An 18,749-nucleotide genomic window follows, 5' to 3' on the forward strand; every position below is an offset into this window, starting at 1 on the left:
GGTGATCTGCTATCCAGATACCAGAAAGTAACTTGCAATTCTCTCTTCTTGGTGCACTTTGCAAAAGTGGAAGTAGACTCCCAAGAGGGAAGGGAGGCTGATGAACGAAGGCTGTCCTCCCATGAAGCTTGAGACCAAATGCTGGACTCCCTCACACACACCCCTTCCCAGGGGGCTGGCTGGGCCCCTTCTCTGGCAAGTTGCAAAGTTGTGTAGTCACCTCCCCCCAGCTTCCCTCCCGCCTGCCAGTGCCCTAAGCCCCCGCCTCCCAGAGGCAGGACAAAGCCCTGGCAGTGACTGAGGGGAGCAGGAGGAGGGAGAGAGGGACCGGGAAGGCTGCACAAAAGAATTCCTCACCCCAAAGCGGCAGCGAGTAAAGAAGCAGATCTCTCCCTCCCATCTTCCCACCCTGAAGGCACAAGCCAGAGAGCAGCTGCAGGCCTTCGGAGAGGACCCACACAGCCTCCTGTAGGTGGCAACAGTGCCACCTGTTTGACTGGTGGGGCTGAGCGGTGGACTGAAAGAGAGGAGACAGACAACTCCGAGAGGATCTGGGAAGCAGTGCAGTGCAGAGCCGAGAGCAGAGCTGCCGCTGAGAAAAGGTGTGAGGGTTGGGAAGGCTGGGGGCTACAGGCGGGAGCAGCGGGGCAGAGGCCGGCTCCAACCAGCAGGGATCGGGCAGCACCCCTGCTCAGCTTCCCTGAGGGGTTTTCAGGCTGCTCAGACCTGACCCCATCCTCTAGACAGCTCCTGGAGGGAGGTGGGGCTCTGGCAGGCAGTGCCTGGGGTATGGGGCCTGAGGGGAGGCAGGAGGTGCTGATGGAGCCCAGGGCAGGCTACCATAACCCAGTCCCAGGGTGGGAAGAGGCAGAGCCTCCCTTTGGGATGACTTTTTCCTGGGAGGCAGCTCAGGAAGCAGAGACGTTTCCTTCCCCCAGCCTCAGGCCCCCACCCCTCCACAGCCTACCCTAACCTCCTTTCCCAAGGCAAGCATACTGTAAGGAGGGCAGTTTCAGGAGTAGCTACACCCTCCCTCCTTTCAGGGGCCCAGCCACTGTGCACCCCTCTAAGACTCCACAGCCTCAGGAGAGCCCAAATGACAAGGGGTTGTGTCCCATAGACCACACATACTTTGGGTATATTTAGGAGCTCCTTTACACACCAAAGTCATCAACAAACCCATTTGTACTGCCAGCCACTAGTACACACGCACAGACAAGTGCTGACACAAATCGCACCCCTTCTTTGGAGAATCACCATCACACACCCAGCCTAGTTTGGGATCAGTTAAACCAGCTCAGTCTCAGCCTGACCCAAAAGCACAAGGTACAGGGATCGCCTGCCCCAGGACAACCACACCCCCCATACCTTTGGCCTGTATTTGTTGCACTTTCACCTAAGGGACCTCAGAGGGTGGGGCCCTGGAAAGGAGGAAGTGGAGACTGGGTTACTGAATGGGGTGGGAAGCGGGGGGATGACTGGGCGGCAAGTGATCAGACTGGGGCAAGAGGGCTTGGATTTTCCAGGTGTGCCGACAGGAAAAGAGCCCCTTAACAAATCTGGGAGTGACCCAGACTGCCTGTTCCCCTGGCTTCCTCTTATTGGCCGTGCCCCCTGCCCCCTGGAAGGTGGAGACAGAGGATCTTTCAGTCAGGGCTTTGTGATGTGTGTAATCTGTATCCATAGTAACTGGCCCATTAGCTAGGCCTCCCTTTAGCTCCAGGTCAGAACTGGAACTTCAACCTCATGTTACTCCTGATTCCTGGGGCTGCCCGAAGCTTGGTTAAATCTGCCTCAACTTGTTGAATTGAGTTTGCCCCACCCCAGGCAGTTTCTCCTGTTAAATGGGCATGCTGTTAAGTAGGAGAGATTGCGTGTTCATCCTGCAGGCCAACAGAGTGGATGTCCCAGGTGTCCCAGACTGACCAGGTATCCAGATTAAAGGGAAAGACCCTGGAGATTGTCGTCCTTTGCTCACCTCCTTATCCACTCTGGCACACGGGGCCTGCTCCATGACCTCCATTGCTGGGCAGCAGCCCAGGCCTTTGCTTCTCCATCAGGCTCCTCAGATACACTGGGAGGAAGGCTGGGATCTGCCTTCACCAGGGTCCCTGATGGCAGAGTATCTCTTCCCCCAGGTCCTCACCATGGCCAAGTACCCCAACTGCTGCTCCGTCTGGGCCCGCAGCGTCCACTGCCTGTATAGCTGCCACTGGAGGAAGTGCCCCAAAGACAGGATGAAAACCAGCCAGGTGGAGTAGGGATGGGGGCACCTGAAGTCCAAGGCAGAGGCCTCATGAAGGGGAGAAGGAGGCTAAGGAGGCCACTGCGCTCAGAGGCAGCTGGGGGTGGAGGGAAGGGGCTTTCTCTCCCCAGGAAGAAAATCTCTCTCAAATATGGCAAGAGCTTCTGGCAAAGCAAAGCAGCCCAACACCTGGCAGGAAGTCCTTTGAGCTGCCATCTGTTGGGGACTTTGAGCTGAAAGTGGGAATCGGCTGTGAGCTTCTCTCCTGCTCCTTTACAGTGTGAATATATGTGGTTTGGCCTGCTCTTCTTCACTGTCCTCCTCTCCTTGGCCTGGCTGTACATCGGGCTCATCCTTCTCAATGACCTGCACAACTTCAATGAGTGTGTCATGGACCCCCTGCCTCAGCAAACATGTCAACCTATTCCCCACCCTGGACCCCTGGGTGCTCAGTCATCCCCAGCCCTGCCCATCTCTCCTGCTGCCCAACATCCTTAGAAGACCCCTCCACAAAGGCTCCCCAGTCCTTGGAGTCCCTGGCCCTGTGAAAGGCTGCCCCTCACTACCTTGTCCTCCTTCTGGGTCCACCCACCCCAACTTCCCTCAGGCCCCTGCTAACACCCCTTCCTGCACTCGGGTGCCACCCTCTCCCCTCCCACAGATTCCTGTTCCGCCACTGGGGACACTGGATGGACTGGTCCCTGGCATTTATGCTTTTTGTCTCTCTACTGGTCACATATGCATCCCTGCTATTGGTGGGTACAGGGGGACATTTGCCTAGCCCCCGCCTCGGCCCTTCTTTCTGGTTCAGCTCTACCCTGCCCCACTGTGGGGAGGGGAGGAGGGAGGTGTCAGCCTGGGAAGCCCACCTCAGTGGTCCTCCTCTTTTGGTGCCTCATTACTTCCAACACCCTCTACCCCCAGCTCCTGGCTGTGCTCCTGTGGTTCTGTGGCCAGCCTCTACACCTGCACAGTGTCCACAAGGTAGAGTGGGAATGGGAGTGAGCAGGAAAAGGGGCCCCTGAGCCCAGCATTTGGTTGGCTATTTGTCGAAAACCTCACTATTCTAACCCCGGGCTCAAACTCGAGACCCGAAGCCCAGTAGATATTTGTTAACTGAAAGAAGGAAAGTAGAGGAGTCAGAGGAAGAGAATGGTTCTGTTTTCATGGAATGAGGAGCAGCCCAGGTAGCCTCTTCACCCCGGGTCCTCCAGGTGCTGCTGCTCCTCATTGTGCTTCTTGTGCTCGCTGGCCTTGTGGTACTGGACATCCAATGGCAGGAGGAGTGGCTTAGCTTACGTCTGTCACTGTGGGTGAGTGGCTGATATCCACTCCCTGGTTGGGAGCCTGGGCCTGTGGCCAACCCCAGGACCTATCTTGCTCCCTCGTCCCCCAAAACTGCAAGTAGCTCTAAATTCTAAAAGTCAGGTCCTCAGAGGAGAAAGGGAGGACAGAGCCCTCCTCACCAACTCTCCTCCATAGGCCACAGCCCCGTTCCTTCACGTTGGAGCTGTTGCTTTCATCACCATCCTGGCCTGGCCTGTGGCTGATAACTTCTACCATATCCGCAAAAGAGGTGCCAACTCCACTCCCACACACACCCTCGCTGGCCATCCATGCTTCAGCCTCCTGCTGCCTGATTCCCTGCACCTGCACTCTGCTTTCTGCCCCCAGAGCTTGCCCACTGCCCTTTCTCCACAGCTGGTCCTCCACTCCTCACAGGTCACAAGATTGTGATACTGTTCATGTATTTTACAATTGTACTGGCCATCTACCTGGCCCCCCTATGCATCTCCTCAACCTGTATCATGGAACCCGGAGACTTATCCCCCAAGCCTGGGCTGGTTGGACACCGAGGAGCCCCCATGGTGAGTGTGGGCAGAATGCTGGCAAGGCAGGGAGGGTCTGCAGTGGTTAGGCCTATGGGTTCCCAGGCTCCTACCCTTCCCTGTGACCTCTTCACCAATTCCCTCTTCCAGCTGGCCCCCGAGAATACCCTGATGTCCCTGCGGAAGACAGCAGAATGTGGAGCCGATGTGTTTGAGACTGATGTGATGGTCAGGTGAGGGAAGCTGGGGGCTGACAGACATAGCAGGGGAGCTCCGAAAATGAGAGCAGCCCCAGAGCTTGGCCCTCTGACATCCCTTGTGCCCTCAGCTCCGATGGGATCCCTTTCCTCATGCATGATGAGCACCTAAGCAGAACCACAGATGTGGCCTCTGTGTTCCCAACCCGAATCACCGCCCACAGCAGCGACTTCTCCTGGGCTGAACTGAAGAGACTCAATGCCGGAGCCTGGTTCCTAGAGGTGAGGACAGCATCCTGGAAGAGATAGCCACCTGCAGGGGCCCTCGGTGCAGAGTTCATTCATTGATAAGCACGTGCTGAGAGCTGTGCTGGGCAATAGGAATACAGTCTCTGCCCTCAGGTCATAACCTCCTAGTATAAATGAGAGCTTGGGCAACAGGCTAACAGAATATGAAACCCAGAGCGGTAACAGCATCGTTACTGAGTAGAGAGGTCACTGTTTGCAGGGTGTGTGTGGGAGAGGATCAGGCGTAGTTTCACAGGAGAGGACACTTGAGTTGTTTTTAAGATGGACAAGGCAGGAAATGGAAATTCTAGTCAGAGGCAAGAGCATGGGTAAAGCCCAGAAGTATGAAGAAGTGTTTCCAGGGAACACAAAGTGGCTGGCACCAGGAGATAAGAGCAGTGGGAGGGGAGACTGGCGAGGGGAGCAAAGGCTTGGTCTTAGAAAGCTTCAAATGCTAGGCCCAGGTGTGTGGACTCAATCCTGCAGGTGATGGAATACATTGCAAAGGATACTTAGTTTTTTCAGTTCCTCTTTTCCTGATTATGAAAGTAATACATGTTCCTTGTAAAAAAGTAAAACATCAGAGAAATAACTTAAAAATTGAAAACTCTCTCATAATCCAATCCCTCCTGAGATAGTCACTGTTAACAATTGGGTACATATTCTATATATACATATGTATACATACATACAGATATATGCACACACACATATATTTTTCATTTTGCACAAATAGGACCACTTCACATATTCTTTTGCAACTTTCTTTTTTTCCCCATTTAACTATATATTTACATATCAGAGTGTTAAGAACAAGGGATATCTGGGTCGAATCCTGGTTTCACCACTTCCTAGCCTTGTGAGCCTGGGCTACATTCCTTAGTCTCTCTGTGCTTCATTTTTTCTCATCTGTGAAATGGGAATAATAAGCGTACCTTGCAGGATTATTGGAAGGATTAAATAAATTAATACACATAAAGTACTTCTTTTATCTCACATTTATTTTTGTATTCATTTATTTGCTCATGTAAATATGGGCATATCTGTTCTTATTTTACACAATGAGTAATATTTATTATGACTATGCTCCAATTTCCTGCTGGTGACAAATCCACCCAATAATCACTTATCTGGAAAAGTCTTTTTTTGCACCATTATTTTTTTTATTAGGACTTTATTTGAAAATGTGAAAGTATGTATTAAGAGAACACGTGTATTATCACTTAACTTTTTTATTGAGTTTATTGGGTGACATTGGTTACTAAAATTATAGAGGTTTCAGGTGTACAATTCTATAATACACCATCTGTATATTGTATTGTGTGTTCATCATCCTAAGTCAAGTTTCCTTCCATCACCATTTATCCTCCCTTTGCCGTCTTCTATCTTCCTCCACCCCCTTTCTCTCTGATAATCATCATATTGTTGTCTGTGTCTATGAGTTTTTGTTGTTTTTTTAAAATATTTTTATTGATTTTTAGAAAAAAAGGAAGGGAGAGGGGGTGAGATAGAAACATCAATTATGAGAGAAAATCATCATCGATCAGCTGCCTCCCATGCCCTGACTGGGAATCGAACTGGTGACCTCTTGGTTCATGGGTCGACACTCAACCACTGAGCAACACTAGCCAGGCATTTTTTGGTTGTTTTTTGTTTGTTTGTTTTATGCTTAATACTTTCACCTTTTTCACCCAGCCCTGCAACCCCCATCCACTCTGACAGCTGTCAGTCTGTCCTCTATGAATGTGTTGTTGGTTTATTTTATTCATTAGACTCCACATATAAGTGAAATCATATGGTACTTATCTTTCTCTGACTGGCTTATTTCACTTAGCTCTCTAGGTCCATCCATGCTGTTGCAAAAGTAAGATTTCTTTCTCTCTTTTTTTTATGGCTGAGCAGTTTTTCATTGTGTAAATGTACAACTGCTTTTTTTATCCACTCAGCTACTGATGGGCTCTTAGCTATTGTAAATAATGCTGAAATGAACATAGGAGTGCATATATTCTTTTAAATTAGTGTTTCGGGTTTCTTCAGGTATATTCCTGGAAGTGGAATCGCTGGGTCATAAGGCAATTCCCTTTTTAATATTTTGAGGAAACTCCATACTGCTTTCTACAGTAGCTGTACCAGTCTGCATTCCCACCAGCAGTGTACTAGGGTTCCCTTTTCTCCACATCTCTGCAAGCACTTGTTTGTTGATTTATTGATGGTAGGCATTGTGAGGTTATATCTCATTGTGGTTTTAATTTGTATCTGTCTGATGATTAGTGACCTTGAACATTTTTTCATGTCTATTGGCCATCTGTATGTCCTCTTTGGAGAAGTGTCTATTCTGGTCCTTTGCCCATTTTTAATTGGATTGTTTGTCTTCATTTTGTTGAGTTGTATAAGTTCTTTATATTTTTTGGAAATTAGCCCCTTATCAGATGTATCACTGGCAAATACGTTCTCTCATTTGATGCGCTGTTTTTTTCTTTTTGTTAATGGTTTCCTTTGCTGTGAAAAACCTTTTTAGTTCAATGTAGTCCTATTTATTTATTTTTCTTTTGTTTCCCTTGCCAATATGGCAAGGGATATATTAGAAAAAATATTGCTAAGAGCACTGTCCAGGATTTTACTGCTATGTTTTCTTCTAGGGGTTTTATATTTTCAAGTCTAACATTTCAATCTTTAATCCATTTTCAGTTTATTCTTATGTGTAGTATAAAATGGTCCAGTTTCTTTCTTTCTTTCTTTCTTTCTTTCTTTCTTTCTTTCTTTCTTTCTTTCTTTCTTTCTTTCTTTCTTTCTTTTGCACCTATATGTCCAATTTTCCCAACACATTTATTGAGTAGGCTATCTTTACCCCATTGTATGTTTTTGTTTCCTTTGTCAAATAATAATTGACCATAAAAGTGTGGGTTTATTTCTGGACTCCCTATTCAGTTCCATTGATCTACATGCCTGTTTTTATGCCACTGCCATGCTGTTTTGATTACTGTGACCTTGTAGTATAGTTTGATATCAGGTAGTATGATACCTACAACTTTATTTTTCTTTTTTTTAAAATATATTTTATTGATTTTAGAGAGGAAGGGAGAGGGGGAGAGAGAGAAACATCAATGATGAGAGAGAATCATTGATTGGCTGCCCCCTGCATGCCCCCTACTGGGGATGGAGCCCGCAACCCAGGCATGTTCCCTTGGCTGGAATCGAACCTGGGACCCTTCAGTCTGGAGGCCGATGCTCTATCCACTGAGCCAAACCAGCTAGGGCTACAAGTTTGTTTTTCTTTCTCAAGATTGCTGTGGCTATTCGGGGTCTTTTGTGGTTCCATATAAATTTTTGGAATATTGTTCTAGTTCTGTGAAATAAGCCATTGGAATATTTTTTAAAGTATATTTTTATTGATTTCAGAGATGAAGAGAGAGAGAGAGAGAGAGAGAGAGAGAGAGAGAGAGAGAGAGAGAGAGAGAGAACATCAATGATGAGAGAGGATAATTGATTGGCTGCCTCCTGCACACCCCACACTGGGGATTGAGCCCACAATCTGGGCATGTGCCCTGACCAGGGATTGCACCATGACCTCCTGGTTCATAGGTCGACACTCAACCACTGAGCCATGCCAGCTGGGCGCATTGGAATCTTGATAGGAATGGTATTGATTCTATAGATTGCTTTGGGTAGCATGGACATTTTAATGATGTTAATTCTTCCTATCTATGAGCATGATATATGCTTCCACTTGTTTGTATCTTCTTCAGTTCTTTCTTCAGTGTGTTATAATTTTCCAAGTACAGGTCTTTTATATCCTTGGTTAAATTTATTCCTAGGTATTTTATTTTGGCTGCAATTGTAAATGGATTTTTTTTTTTAGTTTCCCTTTTGTTGTTGTTGTTGTTAATCCACACCTGAAGATATTTTTTCCATTGCTTCTTTTAGAGAGTGGAAGGGAGGAAAGGAGGGAGAGGGAGAGAGAAACATTGATATGTAAGAGACACATTGATTGGTTGCTTCCTGCACGCACCTGACCAGGGCCAGAAATTAAACCTGCAACCCTGGTAGGTGCCCTTGACTGGGAATTGAACCAGAGATCCTTCAGTGTGCAGGCTGATGCTCTAACCACTAAGCAAGCTGGCCATGGCAAGTTTCCCTTTCTGATAGTTCATTGTTAGTGTATAAAAACACAACCAATTTCTGAATATTTATTTTGTATCCTACTTTACTAAATTCGTTTATCAGATCTAGGAGATTTTTAGTGGAATATTTAGGGTTTTCTATATACAATATCATGTCATCTGTAAAAAATGAGTTTTACTGCCTCCTTTCTAATTTGGATGGCTTTTATTTCCTCTTCTTGTCTGATCGCTGTGGCTAGGATTTCCAGTACTATGTTGAACAGGAATGGTGAAAGCGGACATCCCTGTCTTGTTCCTGTTCTTAGGGGAAATGGATTTAGTTTTTGCACATTGAGTATGATGTTGGCTGTAGGTTTGTCATATATGGTCTTTATTATGTTGAGATATGTTACCTCTATTTCCACTTTGAGGAAAGTTTTTATCTCAAATGGGTGCTGGGTTTTATCAAATGCCTTTTCTGAGTCTATTGATTGATCATGTGCTTTTTATCCTTTATTTTGTTTATGTGGCATTTCACGTTCATTGATTTGCAAATATGGTACCAAACTTGCATCCCCAGAATAAATCCCACTTGATCATGGTGTATGATCTTTTTAATGTATTGTGGGATCTGGTTGCTAATATTTTGTTAAGGGTTTTAGCATCTATGTTTATCAGGGATATTGGCCTATACTTTTCTTTCTTTGTAGTGTCTTTATCTGGTTTGGGGGATAATGCTGGCTTCATAAAATGAGCTTGTGTCCACCATTATTTTTTATTCCTTTTTAAAAATCCTCGCCTTAGGATGTTTTTAAAAATTGATTTTAGAAAGAGAGGAAGGGAGAGAGAAAGAAACATTGATGTGATGTGAGAGAGAAACATCAACAGGCTGCCTCCCATATGTGCCCCAACTGGGGATCAAACCTGTAACCTAGATATGTGCTCTGACCGGGAATTGAACTGCAACCCTTTTGGTACACCACAACCTTTTGGTACACTAGATGATGCTCCAACCAATCAAGACACCGGCCATGGCCGACATTATTTTTGAAGGATATTTTCACTGGATATAAAATTCATCAATGATATTTTCCCTATAACTTTAAAGATGTCATACTTGACATCTTTATTATATTCAAGAAATCAATCATAATTTTTACCTTTTTTTGCCATGTTCTTGTTGCTTTTGTGGAAATGTGGATATATGGAAGTCCTTACTATGACATTCCAGAGTGCTTCTTGTCTACCTAATCTTGCAACATTCAAAGAGGAAATTTTCACCTGCCTCCTAGACAGGGTCTATTGCATAAAGTACTTCTAACGCTACCTGGTACATAGTAAATACTTAATAAGTGCTAGGTGGCTTGCTTTTTCCAGGTCAGTGATTAGGAGGTAATTTGTTCATTACAAAAGGAGGAGAGGAGAGTGACCCAGGTTTGGAATAGCCTCTAGGAGAAATGGGAGAGAGAGTATACCAAGGACAAGTAAACAGATGGCTAAGTGGCACCAAAGAGAAAAACAGGACTGCAGTGCCAAAAGTCCACATAGTGTGCTCTGCCCACTAGGGGCAATTGTAAAATTGAATCAAAATTTGGGATCTGTAGAACAGGTGGGTTAAGAAAGCTGTTGATGGTGCTGTGAAAGAGTAGTTCAAGCTGTGGAGGGACCATGGGAAGGGGATGTAGGTGTAGCCAGAAAGCTGCTGATATTGGGAGAAAACCAAGGGGTCACAATCCCAGAGATCTTCATGAAACCAAAGAGAAAGTGACGTGGGAGAGAGGAAATTAGGAAACTGGGGAGGTAGGAGGGTGGGTTAAAAGATTAAGGCATTAGAAGGTCTGGAAAAGGCCATAGTTTGAGGAAAGAAAGACCCCGGCAACGATGTGGGCAGAAGCTGGACCCCAAGTCAGGGAATGAGTGAGATAATGGGGATGGGGGAATGACCCAGAGGCTTCTTCTGGTCTTGAAATAATTTTTCTATTCTTATAGAGGCCACCCTTCTGGGAGGCCACACAGCTATCGGGCCTTGATCGGAAAGAGGCTGAGAATCAGACAGTACCAACATTGGAAGAGTTATTGAAGGAAGCTGCAGTCCTCAACCTTTCCATTATGTTTGATTTACGCCGCCCACCACGAAACCACACATACTATGACACTTATGTGAACCTGACATTGGAGACTGTGCTGAATTCAAGGGTCCCTCAAGCCACGGTGATATTGCCAGGATCCCAAGTGCCCCTCACCACCCCCCACACTGCCTTCCCTAGGCCACGGTGACAATCTTGAGCTGTCCCTGCCCCAGGGCCCCACCCAGCTCATTTACCCCATTCTGTGGTCAAATCTTTCTGCTTTGCCCCTGCCCCTGGAATCCCCAGGCCTTCCCCAGCTTCACATCCATCCTCCCTGAACCACAGGTCCTTTGGCTCCCGGATGAAGATCGGGCTAATGTCCAACAACGGGCACCCAGAATGCGCCAGATATATGGACAGCTGGGAGTCAACAGAACTGAGAGGCCCCTGTTTCTCAACCTCCCCTATCACGACCTACCACAGTTGGATATGAAGTAAGTGCCAGAGGAAAGGAGCTGAGGTTATCACATGCAGCTTAATGGTGGGGAAGAGCCAATGAGGGGAGGGCAAAGACCATTCATTCATTCATTCACTCATACAACAAATATTTATCAAATGCTACTGTATGTCAGGCACTATTTGTTGCAGTCTTTGGGCATACAAGTGAAAGAAAAACAATAAACCATTGAACAAAATGTATGCATATTGGACACTGATAAATGATATGAAGGTGATAAAATGGGGAAATGCAATAGAGCAATTGGAGTTGGGAAGGAGGGGTTAGGGAAGGGCCACATTAGGAAGAATGGTTAAAGAAGTGGTGCCTAGGTTGAGACCTGATGCATCACAGGAGTGAACAATGAGGAGAGCTGCAGAAGAGTAGGAACAGCAGCCTAATGAGCAAGGTGGAGGTGAGGCTGGAGAGTTAGGCAGGGAACAAATTGGATAGGACCTTGTAGGTCAAGAGAAGCGTTTTAGCTTTCATTCTACACCAAGGAGATAAGTGCTAGAGAGGATGAATGCAAGGGAGAGAGGTGATAGAGTCACTGATGTGAGCTAGGCCCTCAAAGCTGACCCATCCAGTAAACATGATCAACCTCAAAACATTCGGCCGCCAAGATCTCTTCTAATGTTCTTCTGGTCAGATAGGGGAAAAATGTGTACTGAATGATAGATAGCCCAGTTATGATAAATATTTCAAAGACCTTTCCTCAAGTTGTCACCATGGAGGGAGACAACATTGGGGTGGCCCTCACCTTAGTCTTGTCCTGGTCAGCACTGACTGCTGATCACATTTCCAAAACATGTGAATTGGTAATGAATACACCAATGATGAAATCAAGGCCCTGAAACGTCTAAACACTCTGAGATGATAGGCCAAAGGTACCAAGATGAAATGCAACAGGGATAGATGTAAAAACCTATATTTGGGGCCCAAAAGAAGCTCAGTTGCCCAAAGACAAGATAGGAGACACTGGCATCAGCAGAAATGTGTGCAAAAGACCAGGGCTTTGATTGAACACTGTGCATAATGAGTCATTAGTGCACATCATATTGCTGAAACTAACCTGACCCTGAGCTGCCTTCATACAGGCATAGTGCCGAGAAGGCAAGAAGAGTTTTGTTCTACTCAAAGCTTATGCAAGCCACCTGGATATCATGTGCAGATGCAGACCCCATACTTTGAAAGGAACATTGATAAACTGGAGTAAGATTAAGTTAAATGGGTTTGTATAGTGAAGGATATGATAAGCCAGGGTCCAAGCCCCAGCTAAAAGGACAGTGACTGTTGGGCCTACAAAAGAGAAGACTCAGGGGGACATGATCAATGTTCCTCAGACCACTGAAGGGCTGTCATGGGACAAAGAGGAGAGATACATTTGTGTGACCCCAGACAGCAAAATTAGGAATCCACCAAAAGACAGAGTTCAGCTATGCAAAGAAAATCACTTTTGGTCAGGGGCTGACAAGCAAAGGTTGAACTGATAGCTCCTTTGCAGTGACACTGGAGATTCAAGCCAGACAGGAGCTGCCTCCGGTGCCTTGTGCCCCACGGTTCTGGATGTCACCTGTTTCTTTTTTGCCTCCATAGGGCACTGCATGAGGATAATGTCTCAGTGAACCTATTTGTCGTGAACAAGCCCTGGCTCTTCTCCATACTCTGGTGTGCAGGGGTGAATTCGGTCACTACCAATGACTGCCAGCTGCTGCAGCAGATGCGTTACCCCGTCTGGCTTATTGTGAGGACTCTAAGACTGTCACCCTCCTCCTATTTCCCCTTCCCTGATTCTCCTTAACCCTGTCCCTCTCTTCCTTTCTCCCCATATACTACCTTTGGGGCTCTGGCCACCAACAGGGGCCTTTTTTAAATTCTCACAGCCCCCTAAAACCTACCTAATGATATGGCTCCTCATTGATTGTGTCTCCACCCTGCTGATTTTGTGGCTGTTCCTCCTCCGTGGGTGAGTGTTTTGTGCCTTAGCTTTCTGGATCTTTATTCTCCCCAGGGTCCTAGTGATGGGACTGATTCAGACTCTTGCTGCCTGGAGTTTGGGGTTGGGTCTGTTTGGTTCCTTTGAGATTCTTAGACCCTTCCTTGGACACCAAATTGGCTTGAACCTGGGAAAAGCAGTTTGGGGGAACCCAGGTTCAAAAGGTCATGCTTGAAGGTGGCTGACCTCACCATGGGAAGCTTTTCTCCCTGTAGGAGATGTGCTGAGAAGAGAGAGATAACAGGTAAGAACTTTCTTCCTTCACCTCATTTTTCTTTTCCACTAGCATTCCCATTACTCACTCTTGCCATGTCCCCCTCCTCTCTCCAGGCTTAGAAACAGCTGTGCTGCTGACCAGGATCAACAATTTCATAATGGAGTGAATGCCCTGCTCTAGGCCCCCACCAGCCAGAGTCTGAGGCCTGTCTACATCTGTCAAGAGCAAGGAAGGGAGCATGGCTACAGTGGAATGTTGGTGGGGTGAGGGTGGAGTGAACTTTGAACTATGAGGGAAATGGTGGATATGCCCCAAGCTTCTATGGAATCTTCTTCCCTTTGGGTTTTGACCTGAGGTGGTGGTGGAAGACAGTAAATCATGAGAAATTTCTCCCAAAATAAAACGTTCTAGAACAGGGGAGATTGCCAAGAAAATGTTTCAGACTTGTGTGCACATGTTCTTGTGTAGAAGGCACAGGGTGTGTCAGGGATGGAACAGCTGGGAACAGTGACTGAAGGAGAGATGAAAACGGCCTTCCTGGAGAACCCACCCCACTCCATTCACTGTGTCGCCCCGACCACAGCAATTTAGCTGCTTTCCTGCGTAGAGGCTGGGGGCTAAAGAGCCCATCTAACCATGTAGTTCTTTGCCTACGGGTGGCTTTTTACTGCGTACAGCCTTTGTCTTCAGGACACCTTGGTTCGTGTTTCTTGTCTATTAATCCTTTTATGAATGAATTTAATTTCCATTTGTCCACAGTCTTATCTTTTCAGCACTGGTGCTAGGGGGAGGATACACCCTCCATCTAGGGTTGTATGTGACGTGACAATGAGGGGTCGTCGTGAGGAGATGTATGGGTTGGAGGTGGGAGGAGGACCACTTGAGGCAATGAAGGACTGCAAGAGGGGAGTGAGGGAGTCACTGCCAAGGGAGGGGGTCAGGTGGCCCAAGGAGCGCAGTATAGAGTTGTTTTGTAGCTCCACCTTGTGGTCACCTTCCCCAAGAGGAGGGCCGCGTCGGTCATCGCTGTGACGTGTTTGCTGAATGACACTTGTTTCCCCTGCCAGCTGGGGATCTGTGTCCTTGACTCCAAACCCTGAGGGCATAGTCGTAGTTCCACACGTTTTCGCTTATCTGGGCTGCGCGCAGGGTCTGGGTCCCCGGCCTGTCTTTCCCTCGAAGAGCAAGTTTCCAGTGTGTTTTCTGCTTGTGAGTTCCCGGGTGACTAGCGCGGAGCTGGCCTAGGATAAGCAGTCAGATAGAAGGGGTGGGACTAAGGCAAAAAGATGAACAGGAGGGGCTCTATGGCTGACTCTTCGGTACCCCACCGCACCAACATTCGCCCCAATTTGTGTCTCCACACGAAGCCAAATCGAATTGAGGCTTTGGCAAAGGAGGTTCGATTCTCCATTCCTCCCCTCTACCCAGACTGGAACCTGGGAGCGCACTAGCACCTTGAGACAAGCCCCTACTCGGTCGCAAGGAAGCCCCTGAAACTATATTTCCCAGAATCCCCGGCCACTTCCGGCCTCAGATTTAGATTAGGACGAATTTGAATTTTTGTTCCCACCCCGACTCCTCCCAGACCTCGTCCCTTCCCCCTCTCCCCGCCCCTCTCCTCGCCCCGCCCCTACATACACACTCACATAGGCAGCTGTGCGCGCCAACATACCTGGCCTGCAGCTGGCGCGGTGGGCAGGGCACGGCGTGCTGCGCGCTCGCAGCCACAGGCGCCCCGGGAGCGCGCGCCGCGGCTGTTGCAGTCCCGGTCCTTTCGGGTCCACGCCTCCTGCTACCCAGCAGATCTCCTTCACACAGTACCTTTCTGGGCTGCATATCCTCCCTAAGTTTTGCCCGTTCCAGATCCCGCCCCTCAATCAGGCCGACTGCCCGCCTCAGCTCTGGGGCGCCAAGCCTGTCAGGTACTGCAGGCTCTCACCTCTCAGCATGTACCTCTGCTTCCCATCCCTACTTTTCTTTTCTCCTCCCAGTAGCCCAGCCTCACAGCCCAGCAGCTTCTTCCTCCCCTCCTCCTTCCTACCTAGCCCTGACAACCTCCAGGGTCTCCAGTCCCCGCCTGCTAAACCACCAGCTCCCAGACTCTCAGCTTCCAGACCCCCAACAGAATGCAGAACCCAGCCCCAGGCCCTAACCCCTTGCCCCTAGCCTTGGGTACTCAGCTCTGAGTCTGCCACCACAAATCCTTACTGCCTTTCCAGAACTGGACAGCACACTTAAGCTCTGTGAGGCTCCGGACTGGAGACTGAAACTGATAAAACCTTGAGGGCGGAGGGTCAGGGGGAGCTGCTCATTGGAGTTCGGGTGCAGTTGCTCTCCTTTATTTTTAACTGCTGACTCACAGCTTCTAGCATCCGGGTTTGGGGCAACCAGAATGGGTTAGGGGGGTTATTAATAGAGCTGAGGCCCAGTCCCGACCCAGTTCAGTGTGGAAGCATATAGAGCAAGGAGCCTCCCCCTGCCATCATGCCTTGTGGAGGTGTGGTGGATTGGGGCAGTAGCTGGACCAGTACCTCTTTGGCTGCTAGTATCTTAGCATGGTGTCTATACCTTGAAACTCTTGAGTAAAAGCCCACCATGAGACTCCTGGGCACAACTCTCCACCAAATTTGCAGTGGTTTGGGGCTCCACCACAATGACATTCCTGTTTTACTAGAAATGAGTCCCAAGTGGAGGGGTTTTTGTGGCCCCAGCCTTGGACTGCCTAGACCTACTCCTGGGCCAGAATGCTAGGTTACTAGTAGAAAAAGCTCTGGTCCTCAAAAGCTCTCATGAAGACAGGGTGTGCCGCATGCTGGTAGCAGAGAGGAAAGGCACAGAGCCAGGAATTTGCTAGCCCCAAACCAGACACAGCACTGGAAAGCTGCCTAATTCTTTGTTTACCATCCTTCCATTCTTTTTATTTTTCTCCTCTTATTGGGCTCTGTACCTACTCACAGGGGTCAACAGACCTCAGAATCTTTCTCTACTCCATAGAGAAAACTAGTTCAGGAAAGCTCGTGAGAAACTTGTCTCCACCAAGGTAAGAATGATCCTTTGTATACTGCCATTCCTATGAGGCCTTTTATTTTTAACTAGAGGCCCGGTGCATGAAATTCATGCATGGGTGTGTGTGTCCCTCAGCTCACCCTGAACCCTCTCCAATCTGGGACCCCTCAAAGGATGTCACAATCCAGGACTGCTGGCTCCTTTCTGGGCTGCATATCCTCCCTAAGTTTTGCCCGTTCCAGATCCCAACTGCTCGCCTGCCTGCCTTCCTGATTGCCCCTAACCGCTTCTGCCTGCCAGCCTGATCACCCCCTAACCACTCTCCTGCCAGCCTGATTGATGCCTAACTGCCCCCCTGCCAGCCTGATTGGCCCTAACTGCCCTCCCCTGCAGGCCTGGTCACCCCTAACTGCCCTCCCCTGCAGGCCTGGTCCCCCCGAAACTGCCCTTCCCTGCAGGCCCGCTCGCCCCCAACTTCCCTCCTCTGCCGGCCTGGTCACCCCTAACTGCCCTCCCCTGCAGGCCTAGTCACCCCTAACTGCCCTCCCCTGCAGGCTTGATCACCCCCAACTGCCCTCCCTTGCAGGCCTGGTCCCTCCCAATTGCCCTCCCCTGCTGGCCATCTTGTGGCAGCCATCTTGTGTCCACATGGGGACAGCCATCTTTGACCACATGGGGGCAGCCATCTTGTGTGTCGGAGTGATGGTCAATTTGCATATTACTCTTTTATTAGATAGGATGAGCTAAAGTAGGAGTTCCCTAATTTATACATGGGGAATGATGGGGAAATCTTGATATCTTACTGGACTAATCACCCAAATTATTCACACCCATGCCCGATTTGCTAGAATTCCCATTGACCAAGGATGTACACTCACAGCAGTGCCCTCTACTTGCAAACCAGAAACTTCTGCATTCAGCGACCCCAGACTCTGGTTCCCAGGTGAAACCAGATGGCTTTGGGGAAAGGGTGATTATTTTTCCACATACAGAGACTGAGGTCACTCAACGAAGCTCTACTTTTAAGAATGAGCCAAGATTATCAGACAGCAATGGGCTGTGCTGCCCCAACTCCATCAATTTACTTGAGGGTGCCAGAGAGAAGGTGAATGGGTTGAGAAATGGTCTCACTCTTCCGAAATCCCTTCCCCATTCATTCATTGCCTCAGTCTGAGCAGCCTACCAATCATAGTGCCTGCCAGTGCTCAGGGCTTCTTTGGACCTGTAGGGAACTCCTATCTTCCTGGTGCCCCAGGCTCTAGCAGTTGGGAGGGAGTTCCAATATCAAAGCATTTCAGGGTTGCAACCCAGTCCAGTCTGAGTCTCAGAGAGCCTGTGGAGTGGGGAGAAGTTCACTATGAATCTCAAGGGATTTTACTCAGATTCATTAAAAAAGAAAAGATGAGAGAGAGAGAGAACCAGTCAATGGGGATGGGGTGTGGGAAGGATAGTTTGACCCTCTCCACTCACTCCAGGCTTAGCAATGCTTATTGCTCAATCAGAGCAATTCAGAGGGCCCAGGCTATATATAGCCCCTGCCCCAGCCACTTTGTATTGACAAACTGCTGAGTATATAAAAGACTTTAATCTCCTGGGTTATCAGTCTAGCATGAAGGAAGATATTCACTCGTTTGTTCATTTAACAATAATAATTAACTCTAACCCACTGTATACCAGGTATTGTGTTAAGGGTTTTACGGGTGTACCAGTTCATAATGTGGATTTTGTAATCAAAGAAAACACGATAATGTCAAGGGAAACATCAAAAGTGCTTTATTCAAAGTAATGTCCATCGCTAGCTACACATTTCCCCCATTTTTCAGGTAATTTGTGGATACTGTCCCAATAGAACTTTTCTTGTTTTGAAGCAAACCATTCAGAGACCCAATTTTCCACTTCTTCGTACGTTTTGAAGTGCTTCTCAGAAAGTGCCTGCGCCATCTATCGGAACAAGTGGTAATCTGAAGGAGCAATGTCTGGTGGATACGGTGGGTGGGTTAATACTTCCCAGGCAAGATCTCTTTAAAAATATATATTTTATTGATTTTTTACATAGAGGAAGGGAGAGGGATACAGAGTTAGAAACATCGATCATCTGCCTCCTGCACACCCCCTACTGGGGATGTGCCCACAACCAAGGTACATGCTCTTGACCGGAATCGAACCTGGGACTCTTCAATCCGCAGGCCGACACTCTATCCATTGAGCTAAACCAGTTAGGGCCAGGCAAAATCTTTGAACGTGTCTTTAACTGGTTTTGAAGTGTGTGATGGTGCATTATCAGGAAGCAAAATTACTTTGCCATG

General features: G+C 48.0%; 1 protein-coding gene across 3 annotated transcripts; it reads left to right on the top strand.

Moving 5' to 3' along the window:
• Positions 1 to 178: 178 nt before the first annotated feature.
• On the top strand, positions 179 to 14,040 carry GDPD2 (glycerophosphodiester phosphodiesterase domain containing 2). Of its 3 annotated transcripts, XM_079764686.1 has the most exons (16): positions 180 to 602; positions 2,139 to 2,252; positions 2,525 to 2,628; positions 2,907 to 3,000; positions 3,170 to 3,229; positions 3,460 to 3,558; positions 3,728 to 3,821; positions 3,968 to 4,113; positions 4,225 to 4,307; positions 4,403 to 4,553; positions 10,649 to 10,870; positions 11,074 to 11,222; positions 12,821 to 12,968; positions 13,108 to 13,190; positions 13,436 to 13,464; positions 13,551 to 14,040. In XM_079764686.1, the coding sequence occupies exons 2-16, from the start codon at positions 2,148 to 2,150 to the stop codon at positions 13,601 to 13,603; spliced, it is 1,620 nt and encodes a 539-aa protein (XP_079620812.1). In that variant the 5' UTR covers positions 180 to 602; positions 2,139 to 2,147; the 3' UTR covers positions 13,604 to 14,040. The 3 variants fall into 3 exon arrangements, with proteins under 3 accessions (XP_079620811.1, XP_079620812.1, XP_079620813.1); XM_079764685.1 differs by having other exon boundaries at positions 179 to 602; positions 13,436 to 14,040; XM_079764687.1 differs by lacking the exons at positions 2,525 to 2,628; positions 2,907 to 3,000; positions 3,170 to 3,229 and having other exon boundaries at positions 13,436 to 14,040.
• The last annotated feature ends 4,709 nt before the right edge of the window (positions 14,041 to 18,749 follow it).

This window comes from Cnephaeus nilssonii (assembly GCF_951640355.1).
Source record: "Cnephaeus nilssonii genome assembly, chromosome: X".
Lineage (NCBI taxonomy): Eukaryota > Metazoa > Chordata > Mammalia > Chiroptera > Vespertilionidae > Cnephaeus > Cnephaeus nilssonii.

Excerpts from the sequence above, each read along its gene's own strand:
- GDPD2 (XM_079764685.1), top strand. The coding sequence starts at position 2,148 with ATGGCCAAGTACCCCAACTGCTGCTCCGTCTGGGCCCGCAGCGTCCAC. Across the intron at positions 3,230-3,459 it reads ACCTGCACAGTGTCCACAAG|GTGCTGCTGCTCCTCATTGT; the intron begins GTAGAGTGGGAA and ends CGGGTCCTCCAG. Across the intron at positions 11,223-12,820 it reads CTACCACAGTTGGATATGAA|GGCACTGCATGAGGATAATG; the intron begins GTAAGTGCCAGA and ends TTGCCTCCATAG.